Raw genomic sequence first — 23731 nt, 5'->3', positions numbered from 1 at the left:
TTCCTTCCTTCCTTCCTTCCTTCCTTCCTTCCTTCCTTCCTTCCTTCTATTCATTCCCTCGTTTTCTTTTCCTAGCAAGAACAAACTGGTTAACTAGTTAACTACAGGGTTGAGACCATGTGAGTCACAGGATTTTTCAAATTACTTAAAGCATTTGAAAAATGCAACGACTTCAGAAAGCTCCTACCAAACCTCCGAGGGTTAAGAGGGACAGATGACACTGTCTCCTTGCTGCCCACCTACAAACCGGGGCAAGAAGTCCAGACAGAGTCACTCGGAGTAAAACTAGTTCAGAGGAAAGCATCTGGTTTAAAGATATTCAAAGGCATTTGCTGCCACCTGGGAGAAAGAGGGATGGGTCCTGTGAGCTGAACTGGGTAACAGGGGTAAGGGAAAGGGGGCAGTGGTCTAAAGCCAGAGATGATCAATTAAATGTGTCAGTATCTTCAAAGAAATGCAAAAACAGGGGCCCATGTGGATAACAGTACACAGCTTACAGCATTCAAAAAGTGATTACAGAAGGTTGAAAAAAAAAAAAAAACCCACAAAGTGTGCATAAGGCTTTCTATAGCTCCTGAAAAAAAATGGTCAGGCCAGAAAAGTCATTTATCTATAACTTCATAAAATACACATTTCAAAAAAAGGCATAGGATGGTTTATACGCACCTTGTTGATTTTCACTACTCAGTTGACAGGGGGGAAAAGCCTTCTAAGAAGGATTTTACTAAATGCCTTTCAGAATAAAAACAGTTGTCACAAACAGGGCGTTTTTTTCTCAAGTCCGATAATCAGGTGCTGGCTGAAGAGAGTCCTAATCCTTGTAGACTTCTACTGACAACATGGTGCCATCTCGAAGCCAAGGTGTCCCTGTGTCCAAGTGGATCTGTAAACTCCCACTGGACATTTCCAGTCTACGGCCATGGAGAGAAAACTGCCTTGATGTGCAGCTAATGCCACTTCCAGCCAGGTCTGCAGACACAGGATGGCTCTGTGGGGTGCGTCCCACCCACCTGTACCACCCTTGCCTCCCCCACAGCCAGGAGACCCCCTGGGGCCTCTGCCCACTTGCTGATGTCATCCCTGAAATCTCTGCAGCAAGCCAGACGCTGAAGCTCAATGGGGCACATAAGGCAAGAAACAGGTTTAGTGAGGGGGTTGGTGGGGGATGGGAGGCCACACGTCCCGAGGCAGGGGTCTGTTCCAGCATCACTCCGTCCTCTAGGTGGGCAGTGGGTCATCGTCACCTTTACTGCACTTACATTTGCAGCAAAGTACAAAGGGTGTGGCTAGGAGCAGGAAAGGGGAGGCCACTAAGAGCAGGAGCCCAAATCCAGCAAAAATTCCCACCACCTAAAAGGGAAACAAAGGAGAGAAGTGAGGAGGGATGGTCTGCAGGTTCTATAGTATAGCTGAAGTTTAAACCACACCCACCACCACCAACCACCATCCATCTATACATCCTTTCTACCGTGCCAACATACAGTTTGTCTACCCACGTAACTATCCATCCCATGTATACATCAACTAGCCATCCTCTTTGCATTCATGCACCCATTCACCGATCCAACCAGCCGAGCCGTGCATGTATCCATCCACCATCTACCCACTCATGCATCTCTTTAACAATCCTCCATGTACCCATGCCTCCTCCCATCTATCCAACCAGCATTGGTTTATTAGCTTGTATTCCCCTTTTCTCCCTCCTTTCTTTTATTTTCTTCTCCCAATCCATTCTTGTATGTATTCAATGAATTAGTGATTTCTCCCTAAGCAACCATTATTGGCCAGACAATGGCTAGCTACTACAAAAATAACAGGGCCTGAGATCTGGACACTCCAGGAGAACACTGTCTAATGCAGAGACCAAGTTTTCATCAAAAGAAGTGGGTCCAATTCCAGGTAAGGTTCACCCAAGAAACAGGGCTACCTTTGCTAGAGGACGGGAAACAGCTGACAAAGATTCTCAGATGGTTAATGGATAAGAGGGCAAGAACAAGACCCTTCAAATCGAGGATCTAGAATGGCAGGGCCATGGGGCATCTGACATTACACTGAGCTAGCCTTGCCTTTCTGTAATTTAAAACCCAACATGGACTGTTTTGTATTTTGATTTTTTATAAACTCGTTTTCCCCCCTCTAGGTATAAGGCCCAAAAGCAGACCTGCTGCCAGCTACACCACGCACTGAGGCTGTTTCAAATCAACAAGTCCTCTTTTCCCTAGCCTTACCTAGATCAGCCACATGCTTGCTAATAAAAGCTGAATATGGAGTTAGGCTGCCACCTAGTGCTCAAGATGGTAAGTACATGACTTCCCCAAGGTTACTTCTCAATTTTGGATAATAAAGGATCTTCTAAGGCCCATTGGTGAAGACTCAAACATGTGTAAAGGAAAGAATTCAGTGGAATTCTTCTTGGGAACAAATCACACTCAAGTACCTACAACCACCACACATGAACACACCCACATCTACAAATTAAATCAAATTTGATAAAATATGTCATACCAAACTGATAAATGAGGCTGTGCTGATGTTAAGCCTCAGCCAGAGATGCTCATTTGATTTAAAAAAAAAAAAAATACAGGTGGTGGGATCGCAGAAAAGACCAAGTCTGAATCAAAGATATGGAAAGGGGAACAAAGCATTTTAAACTTCACTCATTACAGAAGAAAACTAGGCTTACGATGATGCAATCTCACCGAGTCCTTGGATTAAAATCCAGCCCAATGTTTTCATTTTTAAAAATTGTGCTCACTTTACAGATGCAAAATCCAGGGACCAATATGCTTTTCCAAAGGTCCTAATATCAATCCAGCCTCAGATGGCCATCCTAGTGTCTGTCAAGCAGCTCTGCAGGAACCCCAGTCCTTCAGCCTCGGGGTGGAGGGTGGGACAGACCTCATGCATATCCTCGCACACACAAAGAAATGCATAGTCAAAAACTAGCCGGCCTAATGGCTTGAAATGAGCTCTCCCTCCTGGCTGGATTAGACCAGAATTTAAAAAAAAAAAAATGTTCGTTTTGGTTGCACACAGGAGAAGGGAGCTTGGATAAGACTCTCACAGAAGATGCCCATGTTCTGAAGATAAGCTTTGTTCTAGTAAGAAGAAAAAAAATGGAATGTGCAGCTCTTCTGTGCTTTAGCTCTTCTGTCCATTCCCTGAGATGGCGATGGAGCCAAGCGGGCAGACACTCCCCAGTGGGGTTTATGCTAAATGTTCACAAGAAGTTGGATGTTGGGCACGGCTGACATTAACTGAGACTCAGCTAATAGCACATAGATGTCTTTCTGTGCACAGCTAGGACCACAGCCCTGCGTAGACACCACCGCGTGTTTTTCATTCCTGTTTATCTCCCCAGAGACTGTGTCACCCTGAATAGGTATGTGTGCATGCTCACAAGCTCAGGACAAGGTAAGCTGTACAAAACCTTGACAAGATAAGGGCATATTTTCATTCCTAGTATGCAGTTGTGTTGGAATAGAGCATTTGACAAAGGGGTTGAGTAAAATGCATTTAGCTTGCTTAGGAAGCTGCTAAGAAGCTAGGTGCAATGTCTCTAAGGAACAAAGGTCCCCAAATCTGCTAGAACAATGTTACTACACTTTATAACAAAGAAGAATACTTTGTCCAAAGAACACTTTGGTCTCAGCATGCTCTGGACCTGAGGTCTGCCATCAATGCCATGGAGGTCTGAGTTGAGCAAGACCCTGAGCTGGAGACAGAAGCATTTCTGGAATCCCAACTCTCAAGAAGTTCTCAGCAGTGGTCCGGTCTATGACAAGGGAAAGCACACCTCACCTGTTTGCAGGGTTGGTGACTTGATATCAGAACTTTAGCTGATGTACATGAAGACGGCAGCACTCGGGTGCCTGTCAGCTTGTTCCATGTGCCTACCTATGGGTGTCAATTCAAAGCCCAAAGCCCCAGATTAAGCTGTGCTATGTACTGAGTGCTCTAGAGATTCTGGGTACAAGAGACAAGACTGGAGCAGATTTTCAAAATGCATGGAAGGGATATCAGTGGGAAAGAGAACAGGACATCAGGCTGCTGTGGGGCTTCCGGCCTGGCACTTCCTGCTTTGTAGGGGTGGGGATGGTGCTGAATGTAATATGGGGGATATCTAAGTTAGACCTTCAAAGCATTTTGTTCTGGGGCACTAAATCCTTCTGTGGGTTCCCACTGTCAGCCTTAGCCTACACCCTAACACCTACTCTCTCCCTTCCCAGCTCGTCTGATCCCAGCTACCGTCAGGAGCAAGCCAACTGCATCATGATGCTGACCTATCATCACCTCTGCTCATCCTTTCTCCTCCTTTAAGGTGTTTTCTTGCAACCTGCAGCCTTCAGAACACATGATCTTATATAGCAATACCCCTACACCTTCTCCCTCCCCCTTGGTTCACACTGTGGACCGACAGTTATGTCCTTGCTTCACCTTCTCACACTGGCAACAGGAGTGACCTCCTGCATTCCCTCCTGTGAATGGGCTAAATTAGAATTTTCAGGGTTGCTGGGGTTTGTTCAAAGCATCGCCTGTGGGACAGTATGGCCAGCAATGCAGGAGCAAGCTAGAAGGACCAGTAACAGGAAAGATTTAAGAATCAGTAAAAAAAATGGTCAGAGGAAGTAGAAACTGTCTCTGATGGGCCCATTTCCAGCAGGTGGACCTCATAGTGTGTGGGCCTCTGGAGAGCACAGGTGTCCTCGCCAGCCACTGGGTGTGTGTCACACCTCACACCACAGCTGTTACTGTGCTCTGCTTCCCCTATCACAGCCGCTCCACACCCAGGTGTTCAGTCCTCTGGGTGGGAACCCACAAGCTCACTGTTTCCACCTCCGTCACTTCACCAAGAACAGACCCTGCAGAGACAGAACAAGGCTCAGGACTACCCTATGTCAAACCTGCTACATATCCAGGAGGCAGCCAAAGCGAGAAGGATGGGAACCCTGAAGAAGCAACGCCACAGTCCTAGCCGAAGCCTCACTTCATCTGACAACCATTTCTGAAGCGCCTCTCTGCTTCAGGGACAGAACCAGGGCTTTGAGGTTACAAGGAGGACAATCCCTTACAAAGAGGACAGGCCAATGTATCGCAAGATGCAAGACAGATGCAGAGTCCAGAAGGAGAGTCAGATGGGAGAGCAACAGGTGTGATGGGGCACGCCCTCTTCCTTGGAGGCGGGAGGCAGTGTCACAGACTCAGAGCAGATGTAAGGCTTGAATGGGTTGCAGGGAGAACGAGTGACATCACAGAGCTGGGCATGGGCATGAAGCGGAGATGTGGGAATGATGAACATCAAGCCTATGCAGGCTCATGACAGCACAGGAGGTTTATGTCTAGTTCACAAACACAAGAAGAAACGATGAGGCCCCAGACCCCTGCTTAGTCTACACTAGGCTCCTAAATTTGCCTCTTAAAATACTGGGTGTGCTATAAACACTCAATAAAAATGTCATGAGGATATTGATGACAGTTAAAACAAAACAAAAACAAACAAACAACAACAACAAACCCTCTGTCACTGTTTATTATTAACAAGTGTGTGGCGAGCAGAGTTAAGGCAGGAAGCCTGTCCAAAGAGGAAATGGGGGAGGTGCACCTGGATCCAGAACCAGGAGGCCGGCAGGGGAACAGGGCCTCTCTAGACAAGCCAGTAAGGCAGACAGACCACAAGAATGAAGGGGTCTTTGGGGGTCACGGCCATGCTGTGGTGTGGTGTGTTTGGACAATATTGAAAGCTGCAGGACCCTAACACAGGGCCTAGACTTGCTTGCAAATGCACAGGGGAGGGGAGAAGACCTTCCATAGACAGTCTCCCTCATGTGCGGGCCACATGTATGCCCTTCACTTCTGCTATTCCACATACTCAGATCATTGCTGACAACCTTCCCTATCTGTAAGCACTGGCTTGCTTATTGCTTTTGACCTATCTCAATCCAAGTGTAATCTTGGATGTCCTGTGCTCCTTTACCAATAGCCTATGTGTCTCTGAAAGGCTGTATACACTATAGAAGCTAGCAAATGAGGTCAGCCCTACAAATTGTGAGTGACATTCTCCCACACAGATGAATATAGAAGATTATACCTGAAAAACACAGAACCCCAAAGCAACGACCCCTACTACTGTGAGCGAATAAGTAGGGGCCATCAGGCCTGATCAGCAGCTGGGAGCACTGCCTGCTACTATGTCACACTGCAGGCAGTCCCCTCATCCCTGCTGCAGACGCTCACACTCACGGGCTTCCATCCTCATCCACCTGTAGCTAGGAGTGCCAAGGAATTGCAGTTACACTTAGACCTGCTCCCAGCTCTGGGCTACTGTCCTGAGAGTGGACTACTGTCTTTGGGTGGACTGGCACAGTGTCCTCAGAGGACTCGTGGCAAAGTCTATGAAAGAAGCCCCTTCCACATCAATTAGGGAACATGGCGGACTCCACTGTCCCAACTCCTTCACGGTTACCGACTTGTGCATGAATACAAGCTGTGTCTGCTAGGTCTTACAAAGCCTTCTGAGACATGGCCTTGCCATGAAACTTCAGACTCACCCCATACTCCCTGTCCCACTGTCCACATGGGTCTGTCCTTCCATGAACCTAGCACCTCACCTGCCCCTGTCCTCTCTCCCCTGCCCGGCTTACACACAGGTGTGCTCCTTGACACTCAGAAGCAGCACTAAGACATAAGGAGCCTTACCACCCATGCACCTAAGACCCACCCACCCCGAACTCCAGAGCTGGTTTATGCTGTGGTTGAGTTTGCTGGGCCATCATCTGTATCCCTTTCACCCTAACAGAAGGCAGGCTCCACGGAAGAACTTATTACATATGTGACTCCAACTCTCAAAGGGGCCTGGCACATGGGTGTTAAATGCCACTCAACGTAGAATTCAACTGTGCTGAATCAGCTGCCATAAGAGCCGTTTACAGGCTCCACAGGCAGCAAAAACGTCTCATTACCTCCCCGTCACCCTTTCCATTAGCAACTTGCTGGCCTCCCTCAGGACAGCTCTAGACAGCTCCTCATCAAGCACAAGGAGTTTCGAACACTGGGCCAGAGCCATCAGCATCACTTTCCACCCAAAAGTCTTCTGGAACACACACACACACACACACACACACACACACACACACACACACACACTTTCTTTGAGATCAGAGTTCCAGGTGGGCAGCCTCTCACCTGTGTCCGATGCCAGATGACCGATGCTCGGGAATGACCCAACTTGTTGCGGCAAGGCCCCTTGTCATAATGGATCAGAAGGAAGTCGTCCTGGGAAGGGTAGAGAAGAGTCCACAGTGAGAGTCGGGGTCAGGCTCTCAGTCTTTTGAACAGCCCAGTCTGTTTCACCTTTCCAGGCACACAGTCTGTGGGCACAGGCAAGAGTGACAGCAGGGGGACGCGTGTGCTGCAAGCCTGCAGGCTGTCGCTCTGGCCACCACTCCTCTCCAGACAGCATCCAGAGGGAACTGCTAGCCTCCTTCAACAGAGGGAGTCTTGGGCCAGATTTCAGTACTGAGCCAGAGGAGGGTCTCCTGGGTGTAGAAGCCACCCCTGGATACTGTACCAACACAGGCGACTGAAGAGCAAGATAGGGTTCCGGCTCTCCGGAGTTCCCCTGGGCCTGCCTGTGTCAAATCCCACAAGACCAGCTTCTCACCAGGCTATTTCCCCCTCAGCTCAGAACACTGCAGCGTTTCTCTTTACGCAAGACCCAGTCCAGTAGCCGCCCTCTACCCACAAGGTCTCCACCTGTCTAGAGTAGGCAGGGGTGTACCCTGCTGTACCAAGAGCTCTCGGGCTGGTCCATGGCTCCCTCCAGGAGGCCCCACCTCACGTTCTCAGGACAGCCACCTCCAGACTGCCAGGCTCCTGGGATGAAGGCACATTATGTTGGTCCCCCTGAGGACGCCTACCACTCAGTGCACATCAGCCTGTGTCGGCACCACTAAGTATCAGTCAGAGATGGGTGTGCTCCCCACTTCCACACACGGAGGCCTTGCCTGTGCATCACCAACACAGGAGACAGGTAGGAAACTGCACCCAGCAGGCCAATCCCCTTCGCTCATTTAACCAACACCACCGATGGGAAGCTTCCTTTAAAGAATAATCATGGGGCCTAATACAGCTGAAAGGACAAGAAAACCAGAGAAATCACCCGGGATACCACCCATCAACTTCTGGCCCCTCAGATCAACACAACAGAGCTAGAACCTAGTCCCATGCTGAAAGGGAAACAACCCTGTTTTCTGACATAAGTCAAGCATCCCACCGTCTGAATTTAAGGGCAGCGTGGCAGTAAACCCTGGCTTTGACAATGCAGTTCCAGGTAATGACCACTAGAGGCAGCTCAGCAGCTGTCTCACCTTCCCTAGGCAGGTGAGCTCACAGCCTCCTCCAGCTCCAGGTGTCTTTGTTGAAATTCCATCTGGCCACTTCTGGCTGCTGAGAGCTCTCCTCTTGGAGTCTTAATTGCCATTCCCTTCACACTGACGTTAATGTACATTACCCCAGAGAATAGCTTAAGTGCACTTGTCTCATTTTCACAACCTGCCTATCACAGCGTCTTATTCTGAGGGCTCTCTAAAAAGCTTTGATGTCCTTTAGAAGAAGCACATACCAAGCCACAGGGCATCAGCTATCTTAAAGTCTTTACTGATCTCCACGCTTGAAAGTGTTTACTGGTCATCTGAACCTCCTACACAGCGTGTGGCAAAGGAAGACTTCCAGGCCAGGCCACACCGCAGATACAGTGGCAGCCATGGCAGAGGCAGAAATATTCTAAACAGAGAAGATAGAGCCACCCCTGCCCTTTGGCTATAAGACGACTGAAAAATAATGAACTCCAAGGACTTGGAATTTTCCCAGAAGTCTCGTTATGAGAGAAGAAATAGGCTGCAGCCTGTTATGGGGCAGTGGGGGAGGAGGGTTACCTCTGTCAGGAAGAGTTAAACAACTTTCTGACAATTTGCCAGGCTACCTTGCAGAGACTAGAGCTGAGGCAATGATGGCCAATGATGGGTGGGGCCACAGCTTGGCCAGGGCTGCTAAGTTTTATCTCTTGCCCTCTGTTTAAAGCTGAACCTCATGTTAGTACCTGGAAGATGAAGTCCATGGGGTGAGGGTGGGGTCACTGGACTCCTTCATCTGCTCCTCTTCCCAATGCAGCCATAATGAATAAACCTCTCTGCTTCTTCACCTGGGGGAATGAGGCTGGGTAGCTAAGCCTAGCTATGAGAGCTACTCAAGTCCAGGCTTTGATCCTAACAATTCTGGTAATAATACTGGCCCACAGGCAAAGGGAAAGCTTATGACTCCCCAAGTGGTTCTGATCCAATCTGTCCTTGCATGGCTGCTTTGCCCTGCTGGAGGTCAAAGCCTTCAACCCCACACAGAGAAAGTCATGGCTCCATTCTGGCTTCGGCTTCTCCCATCAGAATTTCTGGCCATGTCAGAGTTCCTCTATGCCCGCCCCCATTTTTTTTTTTGTAACCACAGGATTCAACATCTCCTGTTCTCTGTGGCAGGTGAGTAAACTCTTGCTCAACTTCCACGTCCCCAGCCACCTCCATCCTCTAGCCTCTGGTCCCATGCTGCTCTGTGTAGTGGACTCCACACCCATTAAAAATTGCCCTCTCTGTGGGATGTGCCCTTGTAGCATGCATGGTACAGGACTTCCAACTGGCATTGTGTTGGCTACTTTCTTTGTTATTATGGCATGACTTAAGGAGGGGATCATTTTGGCTCCACAGTTTGGAGGTGTACAGTAAATCATGGTGGGGAAGCATGGCTTCCTACAGGAGCTTGAGGCATCGGGTCACACGGCAGCCACAGTCAGTTAGCTTCCTCCATTTTGTTCATCCAGCACTCTAGCACACATTTAACCTCAATTAACCCCACCTAGAAACTTCTTCACAAACATGCCCAGAAGCACATTTCCATGGAAAGCACAAATCCCATCAAGCTGAGAGTCAAGATGACCTATCACAGAGAGGCTGGACTCTGAAGACCATGACCTTCGTTCCCACAACTGCATCTGGCCACGTCTACCTGCTGCAAATTCTGTCCTCTTGGAATGCCTAAGTGATGTTTCCTCCACACTGATGCTATGTACAGTTACCTTTCATCCACCAGAGGGTAACTGCCCAGGTGCAAGAACAGGCCTACTGGCCATGATACACACATATTGAAGGCGGCTTCTCTTATGCACCCGAGGACTTTCATAAGGTCTGATACAACCTAGTGTCACCTGAAGAAAGAGTTCTAATTGAGGGATTTGCCCAGATCCAAGTGGTCTATGGGCTTGTCTGTGGGGCATTGCCTAGTTAGGTGATGTGGGAGGGTGAAGCCCACTGTGGGCAGCACCACTCCCTAGATTGTATCAGCAAACAAGGATGGGGGTGAGGCAGCAAGTAGCAGTTTTCCATTGATTCTTCAAGTACCTGCCCTGATGTCACTGTAAAACTTACAAAAAAAAAAGTAAACAAAAGAAAACCTTTCCTAAATTGCCTTTGATCAAAGCATTTTTATCATAGCAACAGAGAAGAAACGTGAACACTACCCAGTTGGCAATATAGCTGAGGAAAGAGAATGGGAAGCAGATATTTTTTGCTTTCACCAGGCTAGATGATTCCAGAGAAACCAAATCTCTGGTGTGACCATGACCCTGCTATAGTGGGTCACAATAAAACCTCTGTTTTACATTGTCAGTACATTTTTCTGAAGCCTGGACCTCACTTTTCTGCACAGACAGTGTGTAGATGGGAGAGGGGCCTTGAAGCCATAAGGAACCCTTACAGCAGGAACAGCATAAGGGGCTTGACAGACAACACATGAGAGAAGGCTGCTATGTTAGGCTAGAAACTTCTATTTTGGCCGACGGCAAAGGAAATAGATTTCCCCTCAGTGTAGATAAAGCATAAAATTTTCCTGATGCCCAGCATGCTTTGCTGTGTCATTTTCCCCATTGTCCTACTAACTAAATGTGCTTCCTACAACTCAAATTCTGGAATTCAATGAAGTTCCACGTCCCACTATGGTGGTGTCAGGAGGTGGGCCTCTTGGGGTGGTTAGGTTTAGATGAGGTCATGAGGATGGAGTCTCCAACATGATTAGCGTCTTTGGAAAGACCAGAGCTTGCTCATCTCAGCATGTCGAGGAAGAAGACAATTATGAAAGGACCAGGAAAGGAGCCCTCATCAGGACCCCATCTGCCAGCAGCCATATTCCAGCTTTCTAGCACAGGAACTGTGAAAAATGGATGCCTATTGTTTATGTCACCCAGGCTGTAGTGCCGTATCACAACAGCCAGGCTCATTAGGATTGGTCCTAAAGAGCCAGACCCTGAGATAATCAGCACCTCTTCTTTTGTTGGCAGCACAAAGGTCCTGTGCTCACAGAAAAGCACTAAGGAAGCATTGGCATGATACACGAGCAGGGTTGTCTATCCAAAGAAATAGATGTATAACCTGTTTTCCACCCAGAAGGCTGGGAAACGGAAGTGGTCAATAGTCTGGGTGACCTATGTATTGCCATGGACTCCCCCAAGCTCTCACAACCAGGACCAGAGATAGCTAATAGTCCAGATGAACTCGGTGCTACCTGTATCACCAAAACCACATCAAATCCTCCCCTAGGCCCTAAGATAACACATGTAGCCTATCTCTGGAAGCCATCTTCATAAAAGAAGTGAGATTTATTTTCAGAATGGTTTCAATGTGATAGTGTCTCCTTGTGTACACAGGATTGTGTTACATCAGGAAACAATTGTCCAAATTATGTTGTACTTAAATACACCTAAAGTAAACTGCCCATCACCAGACTCAAGAAGTTTGAACCAGCACTGGCTACTGAGTCATGTTGAACCAGGCTCCCTTCTTGCCTCACACAGTTTGTTTTCCTGGTGTTTGCAGAGAGAGACCCCAACACTCTTCAAGATAAAGCCGAACCCCCAGCCTGACCCAAGCTTCCATACCCAGCACTAGTGAACAAGCATCACCGCAGGACACCAAAATTGCCACAAACACAGCAGACTCCTCCCCTAGTGCTACTTCTCTGTCACTGGCAAGGCCTCCAGCTTCCCTGGGCAAGGATGGGTCCACCTCCCACCTCTCCCACAGCGCCCTGTGAGGCTGCGGGGCACTCACGTCCAGAGATTCCAGGCAGTACCAGCAGAAGGCGTGCTTGCAGCTCTTACACATCATCTGTGCGCATCCCTCATCCCGCTCGATGTACACCCTGCACTTGGGGCAGCGCTTGATGGGTGCGTCGCCCTCTTCCATCTTGAAAGCGGAGCTGCGGGAGACATACTATAAGGGTCACGCAGTTGGGGTCAGGGGAAACCCAGCGGTGGGGCTGCTCCGGAAGCACTTCTCAGAGGGACCTCAGACCCTCTGAGAAACACAAACCCAAAGAAACAAAAATTCCAGAAAACAAATAGCCAAGAGACAGCCAATCTGCTAGGCTAAGGTAAGACAAAACAAAACAAAAAAAGCTATATCAGCATGTGACTAATCTTAGATTTCTATAGAAAAACTAATCTATAGCTCAAAGCTTATAATGGGGAACCCAAGGGATGGTGCTGGGGTTTCACAAATGTGTGCATTTTCTAAAGAGTGGATAATAAACTTTATGTACTTTGGTCTTGTCAGAAAAAAAAAAAAAAGCCATAAACAAACACATGAAGATGCACACATGCTTCAGAAGATTTACCTGGCTTGCCGGACACTACTGTTTTCCTGGGGGCTTGGGACGGATATGCAGTGGTCATCACCCTTAAGTCTGGCGGCAGATGCTAGCTTCTCCACAAACCAGCTATCGGACACCTCAACTAGCCTCAGTCTTTGGCGTGAGCCGAATAAAGTACCTTTCTTGTGCAAAGTAGCCATGGTAGTTTGAATAAGAATGCTCACCACAGGTGCCTATATTTAAATGCCTAGTCACAAGAGAATGTGGGATACAATATATACAAGAGTTAAATGTCGAATCCTTTAGCCTGAATTTCCTGATGATTGGCAGTGAACATTCCTCGTGATCGTGTCCACTAGTTTCCCAAGTGTAGTAAGGCATGTGGTCCTGAATGAATGGGGCTGTTTTGTCCACTTAATGGAAGATGATAGGTTAAGAGATTCTGGAAAAGGCTGTGAGGAGTGCTTAGGGGGAAGAGAGTTTGCCATGCAGTGGAATGAGTATTTGCCATGAAGCACAAGGATTCAAGTTTGGACCCCCAGAATCCATATAGAAGCTGGGTTGATGTAGTATCTATCTACAATGTTAATACTATAAGCAGGTAAGGACAGGCTATCCCCAAGGCAAGCTGGGTAGCTAGTCTAGCTGATTGATAAGCTCTGAGTTCAAGTGAGAGAACCTGACTAAATATATAAAATGGAGAGTAATCCAGGAAGTCACTCAGTATCAACTGTCTTCTGAATGTTAGAATTACAAGCATGTGCCACCATGTTTGGTTTATGCAGTGGTGAGGATTGAATGTGGAGCTTCTTGCATTGGAGGCAGGCAGTGTACTGACTGAGTTCCTCCCCACCCCTTGATGGTAAGAAAAATACATGGACTGGAGGGTAACCTCCTTCATCCCACTAGGAAGGGTCCTCCACTCTCTTCATCCTGCTAAGAGGTAAGACTCCCTCACTCACTAGGGATTGCTCTTAGAGACAACAAACTGCACAACTTCCCCGGTTAGACTCTTCACCTGCTTCTAGCTCTCCCCTCCCTGGAAATCAGTCTCTGCCAATCACTTTTAATCAAGCAGCACAGCAGGTATGTTTCTTGCTGTGAAGAGTCTGGAAGCTTCTATAACCCTACATAGAAATTCAGTGATCTTTGCTAGTATCAAATGCCTGATGTCTACCAGGTCAAATGTCAAGCATGCATAGCCCTTGGCAGCAGAAGCTTCAGCCATGGGAACATGTGAGCTACAATACAGTAAGTCCTGGATGGTAGTCAACGAGTCCCACCTGACAGTAGGAAAGGAAAGGATGCAGTCACCAACACCACCATGGGGACAGAGGTGAAAGACTAGATGGGCACCCCGTGCAAAGGGTAGCAAAGAAGCTCAGGAAAAGGAACATGGTAGAAGAGCGATCTGTTACCGAGGGACCATGTACAAAGTGATAGAATGATGAGCTGGGATTTGTGGCTGGCATAGAGCTGGGGTACTTTCCTGAGTATGGGAAAACCAGGGACCAGGTGGGAAGGACCTCTTTGGGTAGCAATGGGCAGTCAAGATAGTGTCTTCATCAGACACACAGCCAGTTTGCCTGGTTGAACTACAAGAGAGTAGCCATTTTGTTGGGGGGGGGAATGCCCCCAATATAGCCATTTTCTTACGACTCACTCTATTAAATTCATCTACAAAGTCTACCTGGGCAAACAGCTAAGTTATCTGACTGGGAGGAGTAAAGAGAAAGAAATACAATAGTGTTTTGCCATATTCTAATAGATTATTCAGAAATTTAGAGAGACAGGCTCTTGGCTTCAGGTCCCTGTAGACCTACTAAGTGATCTTGCTTGCAATCAGCACCCACTATGCCTGGTGTTCTTACTACTACACTCTCATTTCAGATCAGCCCCAATACAGGGTCAGTGTGGGAAAAAAAAAAAAAAAAAAGAATTGTAGGTACCAAAGGAGTTAATCTGGGTGTGTAGCCCAATGTGCTTCTATCATTTCATTCAGGGAGAAGAGAATGGTTCTTACACATCTGTACATTTCCAGGGTCTTGTGTTGTGCCTGTCAAATGTCCTCACAAGTAAACCACAGGTCTGAAAGAGGCTTGGGAAGTGGAGTGTGTTCCAAGGCCGATGCATTTATAGCCACATGTTCCCGGATGGCAGTTTGAGAAAGGCAACCCACCTCTTCTGCCAGCCCCACTCTTTCAGCCCACTCCTTGCACCATAGTTCCTACAGAGTAGTACCTGGTCTCCCCGGGAAGGAAGTTGATTGGCATGGTCTCTGGGCAGCCTTGGCCAGGGTGCCAGCGGGCTTTGCAAGCGGAGCAGAATTCCATGTCGCAGGCTTTGCACTGCACAAGCTGGGGGGTCTGTAGCCCTATATCCTGGAGTTGGCACACAGCCTGGCAGGTGGATGCTGGGCACCACGTCCGGCAAGGGTCAAAGAGCACCTCTAGCATGAGGAGAAAGAAGGCAAAAATTAGATGCAGGACACCACGGGCACTGGAGAGGGTGTGCATGGAGGAGACACTCTGGGGCTCTGCCCAAGGCAGACAGAAGACATCTGGTGAGCCCCCCAGACACCACCTAGACAAATTCATCCTTTACTGCCCCTGTGTTCATCCAACCCCATACATACCCCTCCTGGCTTTTTACCATTGAGCCTGGTGTGCCTAGGGCTCCCTCAGCTGCCATCTTACCCTCCAATTCCATTACATTCTGCAGAAGTTCTCACCCAGCCCAGTTTCTCTGAGTGCCAGTATCACAGATCCTTGTCTGGAGCCCACCCCCTGGTGCTCCCACCAGGACACATTTCCTGGAGTCAGGTGAGAGCCTCTTCTTAAAACCTTACTACCAGTGCCAGGTTCACACTTGAAAAGATTTGTTGAAAGATAAGGAAGGAAGAAGGAAGGGAGGGAGGGAGGGAGGGAGGGAGGGAAGGAGGGAAGGAAGGAAGGAAGGAAGGAAGGAAGGAAGGAAGGAAGGAAGGAAGGAAGGAAGCTGTTGCATCAGTCAAATTGCCTTACTTTTTAAAGGAAGCATACAAAAATCATGGCTTTTGCCATGGCATTTCCAGACATAGGTGTCTTATTTGTTCTCAATTATTCTTCTAATAGGGCGGTTCAAGTGCCCAAGACAGATTTTCTTGCCAAGCCTGAGCCCCTAACTTCTGGGTAAAACTACTAGCTTGTCTTCCCTGCAGATGAAGTCTGATGGGATTGGTCAGGAAGTTTGGTTTAAAAACAGGATATGGTGGCATTCCTCTTCTTTCACATCCTGATCCAAATCCTGCATTTATAATTCGTCCTGAGCTGCCCTCCACAATGAGCCGCTGGGCATCTCACATTCCCTCCTCTCTAGTGGACTTCGAACTTTCACCAGGTGCGGCAGGAGACAAAAACAGGAGGTTAACCTTTTGACAGGGACCAGGGCAGGTCCACAGATTACAGGGTCATCTCCAAAAGCCTGCACAGGCTGCTAGCTCTCAGCTTTGCAGTTGGGCTGTTCTTGAGAAGCAATCCAGGGAGCAGTGGATTTTGCTGGGAAAAGGTACAAACGGTGCTTACTTGCAAAGCTGCTGGTCCAATGCCAGGTAGCCTGACATGGTTGTAGCTCACCTGATTCAAAGACAGACAGACACCCGGCAGACTGCCGGTGCAGAGGGCTGTGATGACTGACACTGACTGCCAACTCAACAGGAGTCTTGATCACCTAAGATGCAAGCCTCTGGATATGTCTATGAGGGGGCTTTTAAATAAAGATATTTGAAGTGGGAAGACTCATTCTAAATGTAGGCAGTGCAGTTCCACAGACTGGGGTCCTGGATTGAATAAAGAGGAGCAATCAGGCGATGAACAGATATTTATAACTTTCAGCTTCTTGACTATGGATGTGAGTGGCTACCTCACTTTCCTGGCACCACGCCTTCCCTTACTCACATAACTTATGGACTTATGTAACTTCCAACTGTGAGCCAAATAAACCCTCAGTTACAAGGTCTAATGCTGCAGAGTCCTAACCTCATACACACATGTCTTTCTGTGGGTTCCATGTTCCTTCATTAATAGGGGACACGACACATTGGTCAGTGTTGAAGAAGCAAGCCTGTCAGGTATAAGCTCAGTGATGATCTTATCCACTGGTGTAGAGGCTGGCCAACCTCTGTAAAGGGCAGGGTGGGAACTATCCACATCGTTATGGACCATGTGATTTTTGGGTTTCTATAACATCTACTTGGTTTGCTGTTGGGGTTAAGAGCAGACTAACCAACCCATAAATGAAGGTTCTGAGGAAACCTTAATTATAGCAGCTGGGGGGTTGGAGATGGGTTGGCTACTAACCATGACTGGCTGACTCTTGAACCAAAATAAATACTCCTTGCTTTATTTATTAAGTTGTGCTCATCAAAAGCCATAAAAGGGATCTTGCTGATATGAGGGCAAGGGCCTGAGACAGTGTGTGTGACAACAGCAGAACTCCAGCACTGAGAACCTGCATTCCACACAGACTGGACTCCATTACAATACTGTAAAGCCTCTGAGATGCCCCTGACACTGATCAAATGAACAGCTGCTAATGTCCAACTTGGGTGTCAGTGTTTGCTATCTGAAGAGAGTTTCTGGCCACTGAACATGTAGATATTTGTAGAGACAGAGCTGGAACACATGGAGAAGGGTTGCCCTGCAGGCTTGGGTTGTGAGGAGCTCCCTAAATCCTCACAGTTTTCAGGTATGTGCTGGAGGAAATCCCCAGGGAGCTCCCACAGCTCTCTCTGCAAGCACCCATTACCCATCTATACACGCCAGCTTCAACTTCACCTACCAGTTTTCTGCCTGTCTTTGTGCATTTGTTGAGGGAGTTAGGCTGGCCCTAGACCAGCCTATCTGCATAGTGTCCGCCTATCTGACACACTCTATCTGAGCTGCTGAATGAAGTTCTGGGGAGAGGGAGACACGGGGACCCAACGTGCTGAATATTAACACAGGCTTTCTGTTTAATCATGCTGTGGTTGAACATTGCTGGGAGCAGTCTTCCTGTTTCAGACCCTTAGAGGCCCTACATCCTGCCTATGACCCTCCCTGTGCTCTGGAAGCCCCACACATCAGTGTGTGTGTGGGGGGGGGTGGTTGGGGTAGGCTTCCCTTCATATACTTCCTGACATGTGCTACCATCCCTGGGCAACAGTAAGAGAGGCTACTTTGCTCCTTCATCATAGAAGGCTCCATTCTCCTGTGGCACGAAGAGACCTGGGGAAGGTTTCCAGGATAACAACTCCAAATCTAAGACTGGTTTATTCAGGGCCATGATACGGCCCTGCCTATCACCACAGAAAGATTCCCCGTGGGCAGAGGAAGTAATCTGTCTCTGAAAAGAACATAAGCATCGTCTTGGCCCTGAGGCCCATCACACCCAGCCATGTAGCAGCACCAACATCTAGCAGACATCTATAAATATGCTCATTGTCCTTCCCACTACTCAATTCTTCCAGCTGTGCACACAGGCAGGGATCAATCAATAATGAGGCCCACTGAAGACAGGACTCATGCGTTTCTCTTAGAAAGTACACATGTGTCTCTTAGCTTTCCTGTCACCAGCATCTATTAATAACCCACTGTCCAGGCTACTATATTATTTACACACAGGTATATACATGGGGTATGTTTATATGAAGCAAACTATAGTATCTGGGGAAGCAAAAGAATCCAGTCATAACTCCAGTCTGCCAGAGGCATCCTAGTCATACAGAATTTCTCTTTAGGAGACCGGGGTTAACACAGACTTCTTCAGTATCCTTGGTGGAGCGGAGTCCCAAGAACATGATTAGAAAAATGTCTGACCACCTTTTACAAAGGTGGTTTACTTTTTAAAGACAGATGGTATGCTAAGGTATTCTGTGGGACCAGCACCCACCCCACTCCCATTGTTTCCTGCTGCTGTGTTGACTGATTTCCCTAGTGCCCTGGTCCTCATCTGTGGTGGTGGGTAAATCCCTGATGGAAACTGAGGACTCTTGGTAGGGCTGCAAACATACCTGGCCATGTTATTAATCACTCAGAGTTTTTTTTTTTTTCTTCTTTTAATAAACCAAAGGATCAAGTCGAGATACCACGTCCTTCCAGAAAGGCATGGAAAGGAACCAGTGTAGCCCTCCATGGCACATACTCAGAGACTGCAAGGAAGGCATGCACAAGAGTATGTCCGTGTACATCTCTCCCAAGACTCAGACGGGAGAGAAGGTACCAGAAAGCAAAAGCAGTAGCTAAAAATCTGCTGCGGTGGTCTCCAGATGGCCAAAGATTTTGGGGGGAGAGGTCAAGAATCTAAACTGAAAATCCAGGCTTCCAGGTCAGTTGAGATATACGGGGGCTAAGAAAAGAGCCTTTTGAAGCGTAAACTTCCTGTAAGACTTCTCTGTAACTATGAGAAAAACGTCTGAATGAGTTTCCTCCTAAGGCGCCCTCCACAGACTAAATTTTGAAGGAATGAAGCGACATCTCTAGGTTCATCCAAGGTACTGGCTAGAGTTCGCAGCTGTGTCTCAGGTCCCACTTCTAGCATTCCATCTGGCCAGTGCTTCTACTATATTAAGTCCAAACCCTCTTAAAACATCACTCAGTGTGAGGCCGCTAAGATATTTTCTAGTGATATTTTTCAGTATTTTTCTAACCTAAGTTAAGGTGATTCACTTCTTAGTCAAGAGCCCGAAACTTTTAGACGAAGCCAAAGTACTGGGAGGAAAAAGAAAGCTTAAAATTATTTGGCAGGAAAATCTACCCAACTGCACTTTTGAACTAAATTTGATGGCACAGAATGTTCATATCCCTGTAATCTAAACAAGCCCCAGTTTCTCTTAAGATCCCCTGAAGATGAGTTTAAATGAGTTTGGGATTTTCAGAGATGCAAATTAACTGATTTTATAACTCTTCATTCTGTTTTTAATGCTGCATGATATCATATTTAAGGTCAACTGCCCTGTGTGGATGATGTATGCCACCTAAAAGAAGCTGACTCTGGAAAACAAATTTTGAAGCCATCTCTCCACTCCCTTGGTTATTTTTTAAGTCGTCCATACATATACATGTACATATATAAATACATGTATACATAAAAAGTATATATATAGTATATTTTGAGTAATTTCAAAATTATCTTCAACATTTCTCCTAGTTTTCTGGAGCATCCACAGCCCCCAGCCACTGTGAGCCCTGCCCTGCATTTTGCATTTCCATGCAAGCACATCACCTTGGCGTCCAGCTTGGCAGCAGACCTCTGATACAGGGATACAGGTTCACGGTGTCTGGGAGAGGGCATGCGGTCACAGCAGTTTCTACTGCACTGTCAATCAGAGCACTCACTGGGTGCCCTCACAGGAGCTCTACAGCCAGGAGCCACCTGCACCGCCCTGTCTCTGATCTGCTCTTTGTGGGTGACCCTGAGTCTCTAGCAACAGAGCAAATGGGGTCTGCAGGTTCTTTCAGACACTATTTTATGATGGCAGAGCACTTCAGAAAGCAGAGATGAAGCCCTCACCAGGCATCCGCATGTCTCAGTGTTTGGCAATCATCAAACGAAGTTAATCCTCCTCTGAATCCATTACACACACTTACCTCTCTGTCTTCACCAGGACTGAATCTAATAAGAAGGTCATGAAGGGCTCAGAAGAAGAGGAGTTGGACCTCAGAGCTGGAGATATGGCCAGACTCCTACTAGAGTTACAAGCCAGGGAAGTCACCCAGTGGCCGTGGGTATGAGCACAGTGGATCATGATGTATCAGGCCTGGGATACTCACTGAGGTGCAAGACTCAGTTTACTCAGGAGCACAGCTATCTAAGCCTGTAAGGGTCATCACTGCTCTACAATGGTACCTGCAGCAGTACCGAGCTTCGGGACTTCCTCCCGTGCCTTTGGGTCTTTTAAAGGTAGGAGGAGTCTAAGAGTTTCCAAAGCCATTAGACCCCACCTGGCTGAAGCATAATGCGGACCAGGGATCTCCTGAAAGCAGCAAGAATCCCCAGTCTCTGTATATAAATAGTGTCTCCCGAGTCCTCCTGCTGCCAAATTGGTCACAAGCCCAGGCCGCCAGTCTGTGAGCAGCTCAGAGGATTCTACGCCATTATTTCAGAGGTGCAATTTACATTGATGCTCTCATCCTGGTTGCACCTTTTTCTCACCCCCATCAGTGGATGCACACTCATGTCTCCCGAAAGAAAGCTCCATAAATGTTATCCACCTTCTGCTGTAGGATCCAAAGCTGGCTAACACAGGAGGCCACCTACCTCTTTCAAACTGTAGCTTTTTATATCTTTGCATAATTTCAGCTGCAACCATACACTCAATCTGAAAGGAAAAAAAAAAAAAGGATCATGCATAAGGATTGTAAAATGCAGGGGGCTACAACATAATATGGCATGAGGCCACGCAGAAAACCACAGCATCCTGATAAGCCAGACACAGCCCACTGTTCACAGACAAGAAAGCCATTCGTCCCCTCTCTGAACGTGCCTCATTCTCCTGAAGGTGGCCCTGTTTAGGGCAGGCAGCATCCGGACAGCTAATTGCAGTTTCTAGTCCTTCTTTGATCAAGAGCTCAACATACTGTTTCAGGCACTGAAAGAAAGACAGAAAAGTATATAAATACCTGTTTGTTGAGCAAACAGCTAACTGAGAGCTACATTAACTACGTTAACTACTGGCCTGGCAAGATATGCCAACTGGGGCAATAGTGGTATGAATGTTACATCTTCTGGATAGATTTAAAGTCTGGTCATTAAGATGGAACTCATACTTGACACTGTTAACTGCATATATAAAATGTGTCTGTCTAGGTTATAGGCCCTAAAGGTAAGCCTACTGCTACTATTCTGATAAATGGACACCACATTGAACTGCTCCCTAAGTTCTTATCATCATACCCATAGGGTACTGTCTCTCAGCCATCACCAGAAAAGTTTCTTTCTTCAGTAGAGCGTGATTAATACGAGTCCTTCAACTAGCCAATGTGTACAGAGAAAGAGAGTGTAGAGTGCTCAGCTCTAAATGGGAGAGCAATACCATATCCCTTACTTACAAGGCTCAGGGATCATTGGAGAAGAAGAGGTGGAAAGACCGTAAGGGCCAGAGGGAATGAATGTCTTCAACAAAACAGTTTTTGTCAGATAGGACAGGGCCAGGAAAGTGGGAGGAAAGGAAAGAAAATGGTAAGATAAAGGAAAAGGGAGGCATGAGGAGAGGAAGGCCAAGGCCAACTTCTCAAAGAGCCTTAGACTTGACTTCATGTACAAAGCATTGCCCTAGGCTCTAAGACAGTGTTTTCTCAACCTGTGGGGGGTGGGGCTGTATATCAGGTATTCCAGCATATTAGATACTCAGATTACAATTCATAACAGCAAAGTTACAGCTATGAAGATGAAGTAGGAACAAAAATAGTTTTATGGGTGGGGATTCACCACAACACCAGGAACTTTATTAAAGGGTCACAGCACTGGGAAGGTTGAGAACTACTGCTCTAAGCAGGTGCCTTTGTCCATCAGCCTCAGCTTTCTGCATCTTCCAGGGCTCTGAGAATGACTCTTGCTCTGAGCATCACTCACCTACATCTCCCTGTGGATGAGAGAGGCATTGAAGCTCTGTGTGAGGGGCAAGATGGTGGTGTTATCAGAAACAAACTCACTGTCACCCATGGGAGTGATCCACTAGAGGCCTACCCAACACAAGAGAGAGCAGGTAACCAGAAAAAAATAGAACTATCGCCAGTTCCTGTCAGGAATACAGCCATACCCCAACCTATGCCACTGACTGACCTGCTATGAGGTGACACTTAGCTTGTGTGTGGCTGGCATGGAAGTGGCATGCCTTGCCCACATGAGGAGAGAACAAGACCCCTGTGATCTTTGGAGTCAAACAGGCTCCAGTAATCTTGGTCCCTCCACTGTGGCCATGGGCGCACATTCTTGATGAATTTGGACCCTAGTTCCTTAGGTAATAAAATTAGAATGCCTGCCTTGCTGGGCTTTTATTTAACAGAAAGAAATGAAGACTATCCTACCACCCAGCACAAATCTTGATATAGCAGCTAAGGAAGCAGGGGCTGTTGTCTCATTTGTCTGCCTGTGTGATATGCCTTTTACAGTCCCAGGCATACAAAAGCTCAAACCCTTAGCAACGAGATCATTGCTTTACTGCCTATAATTAAATCTGTCTAATTGGGTCTCTGGAGGATCCTGGAATGTCTTAAACCAACTGAACTCAGAAGACTCAGACAACACTGGCCAGAGTCCAATATAATGACACAGCCTCATTCTCTCTAAAAGGGAAACACAACAGTTAAACCAGGTGTGAGATGTATACCCGGAGGAAGTCTCACAGCTACCCTGTTCAAAGGCTTGCTTACAGCCACAAGCAGTGAGTCACGTCTGGATGACCGCTCCCTAAAAGCAAGCTCAGCAGACCGGTGGATGGCATCTCTGAGCAGCATACACCATGTGCTTATGTCATGAGAATATTGATTTGTTTACTACAGAGTGGCTGCTCCTGCATCCATCAAAACCAGCCACGGCCCTCTTCCAGATGTAAAGTGGGTCATGACTCACAAGCCTTGTTTTCCAATCTAATAGCAAAAAGATGTCTTAAAATGAGCACACACATAAATCAGACAATCAGAAAAAAAATTTTATAACAACAAATACACACTCACCGAACAGGAACTGACGAAGTTTCTGATATATCTACCATCTTTCTTTAATTAAATCCCTTCCAAGAAGCAGACTGTTGTGAGTCACTTTGCCTCTGTTAGACCAACAAATAGTCTTGGGAACCAGAACCGTGGGAAGTGTTATCACGAGAGTTAAAGACCATCTAAGGCCATTTTCTACAAATATAGCCCCCAGGGCATGTGCGCCTAACTCCAACTCCAAGGTTAGTTCCTTTTTTTTTTTTTTTTTTTCCTTCAGTCTGACCCCCTTCTCTTCCTTCCTCGATAAGGAACTCCTTAATCTGGTTCTGATGACTCAGGCCTATAATCCAAGAACTTTGTGGTTGAGGCAAAAA

The 23731-nt window shown here is 47.2% G+C and overlaps 1 protein-coding gene across 3 annotated transcripts in view; it reads right to left on the bottom strand.

Annotated features, from left to right (window-relative positions):
* Window positions 1-24: 24 nt before the first annotated feature.
* Rnf144a (ring finger protein 144A) overlaps window positions 25-23731 on the bottom strand; it is a 110879-nt gene continuing 87172 nt past the window's right edge. For 2 of the 3 annotated variants that reach the window (XM_055622482.1, XM_055622488.1), the window contains 6 exons: window positions 21188-21292; window positions 20962-21022; window positions 14929-15136; window positions 12147-12294; window positions 7183-7272; window positions 25-1350 (listed from right to left, as the gene is read on the bottom strand). In XM_055622482.1, coding sequence (XP_055478457.1) covers window positions 1219-1350; window positions 7183-7272; window positions 12147-12294; window positions 14929-15136; window positions 20962-21022; window positions 21188-21292 — 744 coding nt within the window. In that variant the 3' untranslated portion in view covers window positions 25-1218. The remainder of the gene's footprint in view (window positions 1351-7182; window positions 7273-12146; window positions 12295-14928; window positions 15137-20961; window positions 21023-21187; window positions 21293-23731) is intronic. The other variant, XM_055622498.1, reaches the window with a different exon arrangement.

This window comes from Psammomys obesus, unplaced genomic scaffold, assembly GCF_907164565.1.
Source record: "Psammomys obesus unplaced genomic scaffold, mPsaObe1.curated_primary_1811, whole genome shotgun sequence".
NCBI classification, from domain to species: Eukaryota; Metazoa; Chordata; class Mammalia; order Rodentia; family Muridae; genus Psammomys; species Psammomys obesus.
Note: the sequence above shows the minus strand (reverse complement) of the source record. Positions and strands in the feature narration are given on the sequence as shown.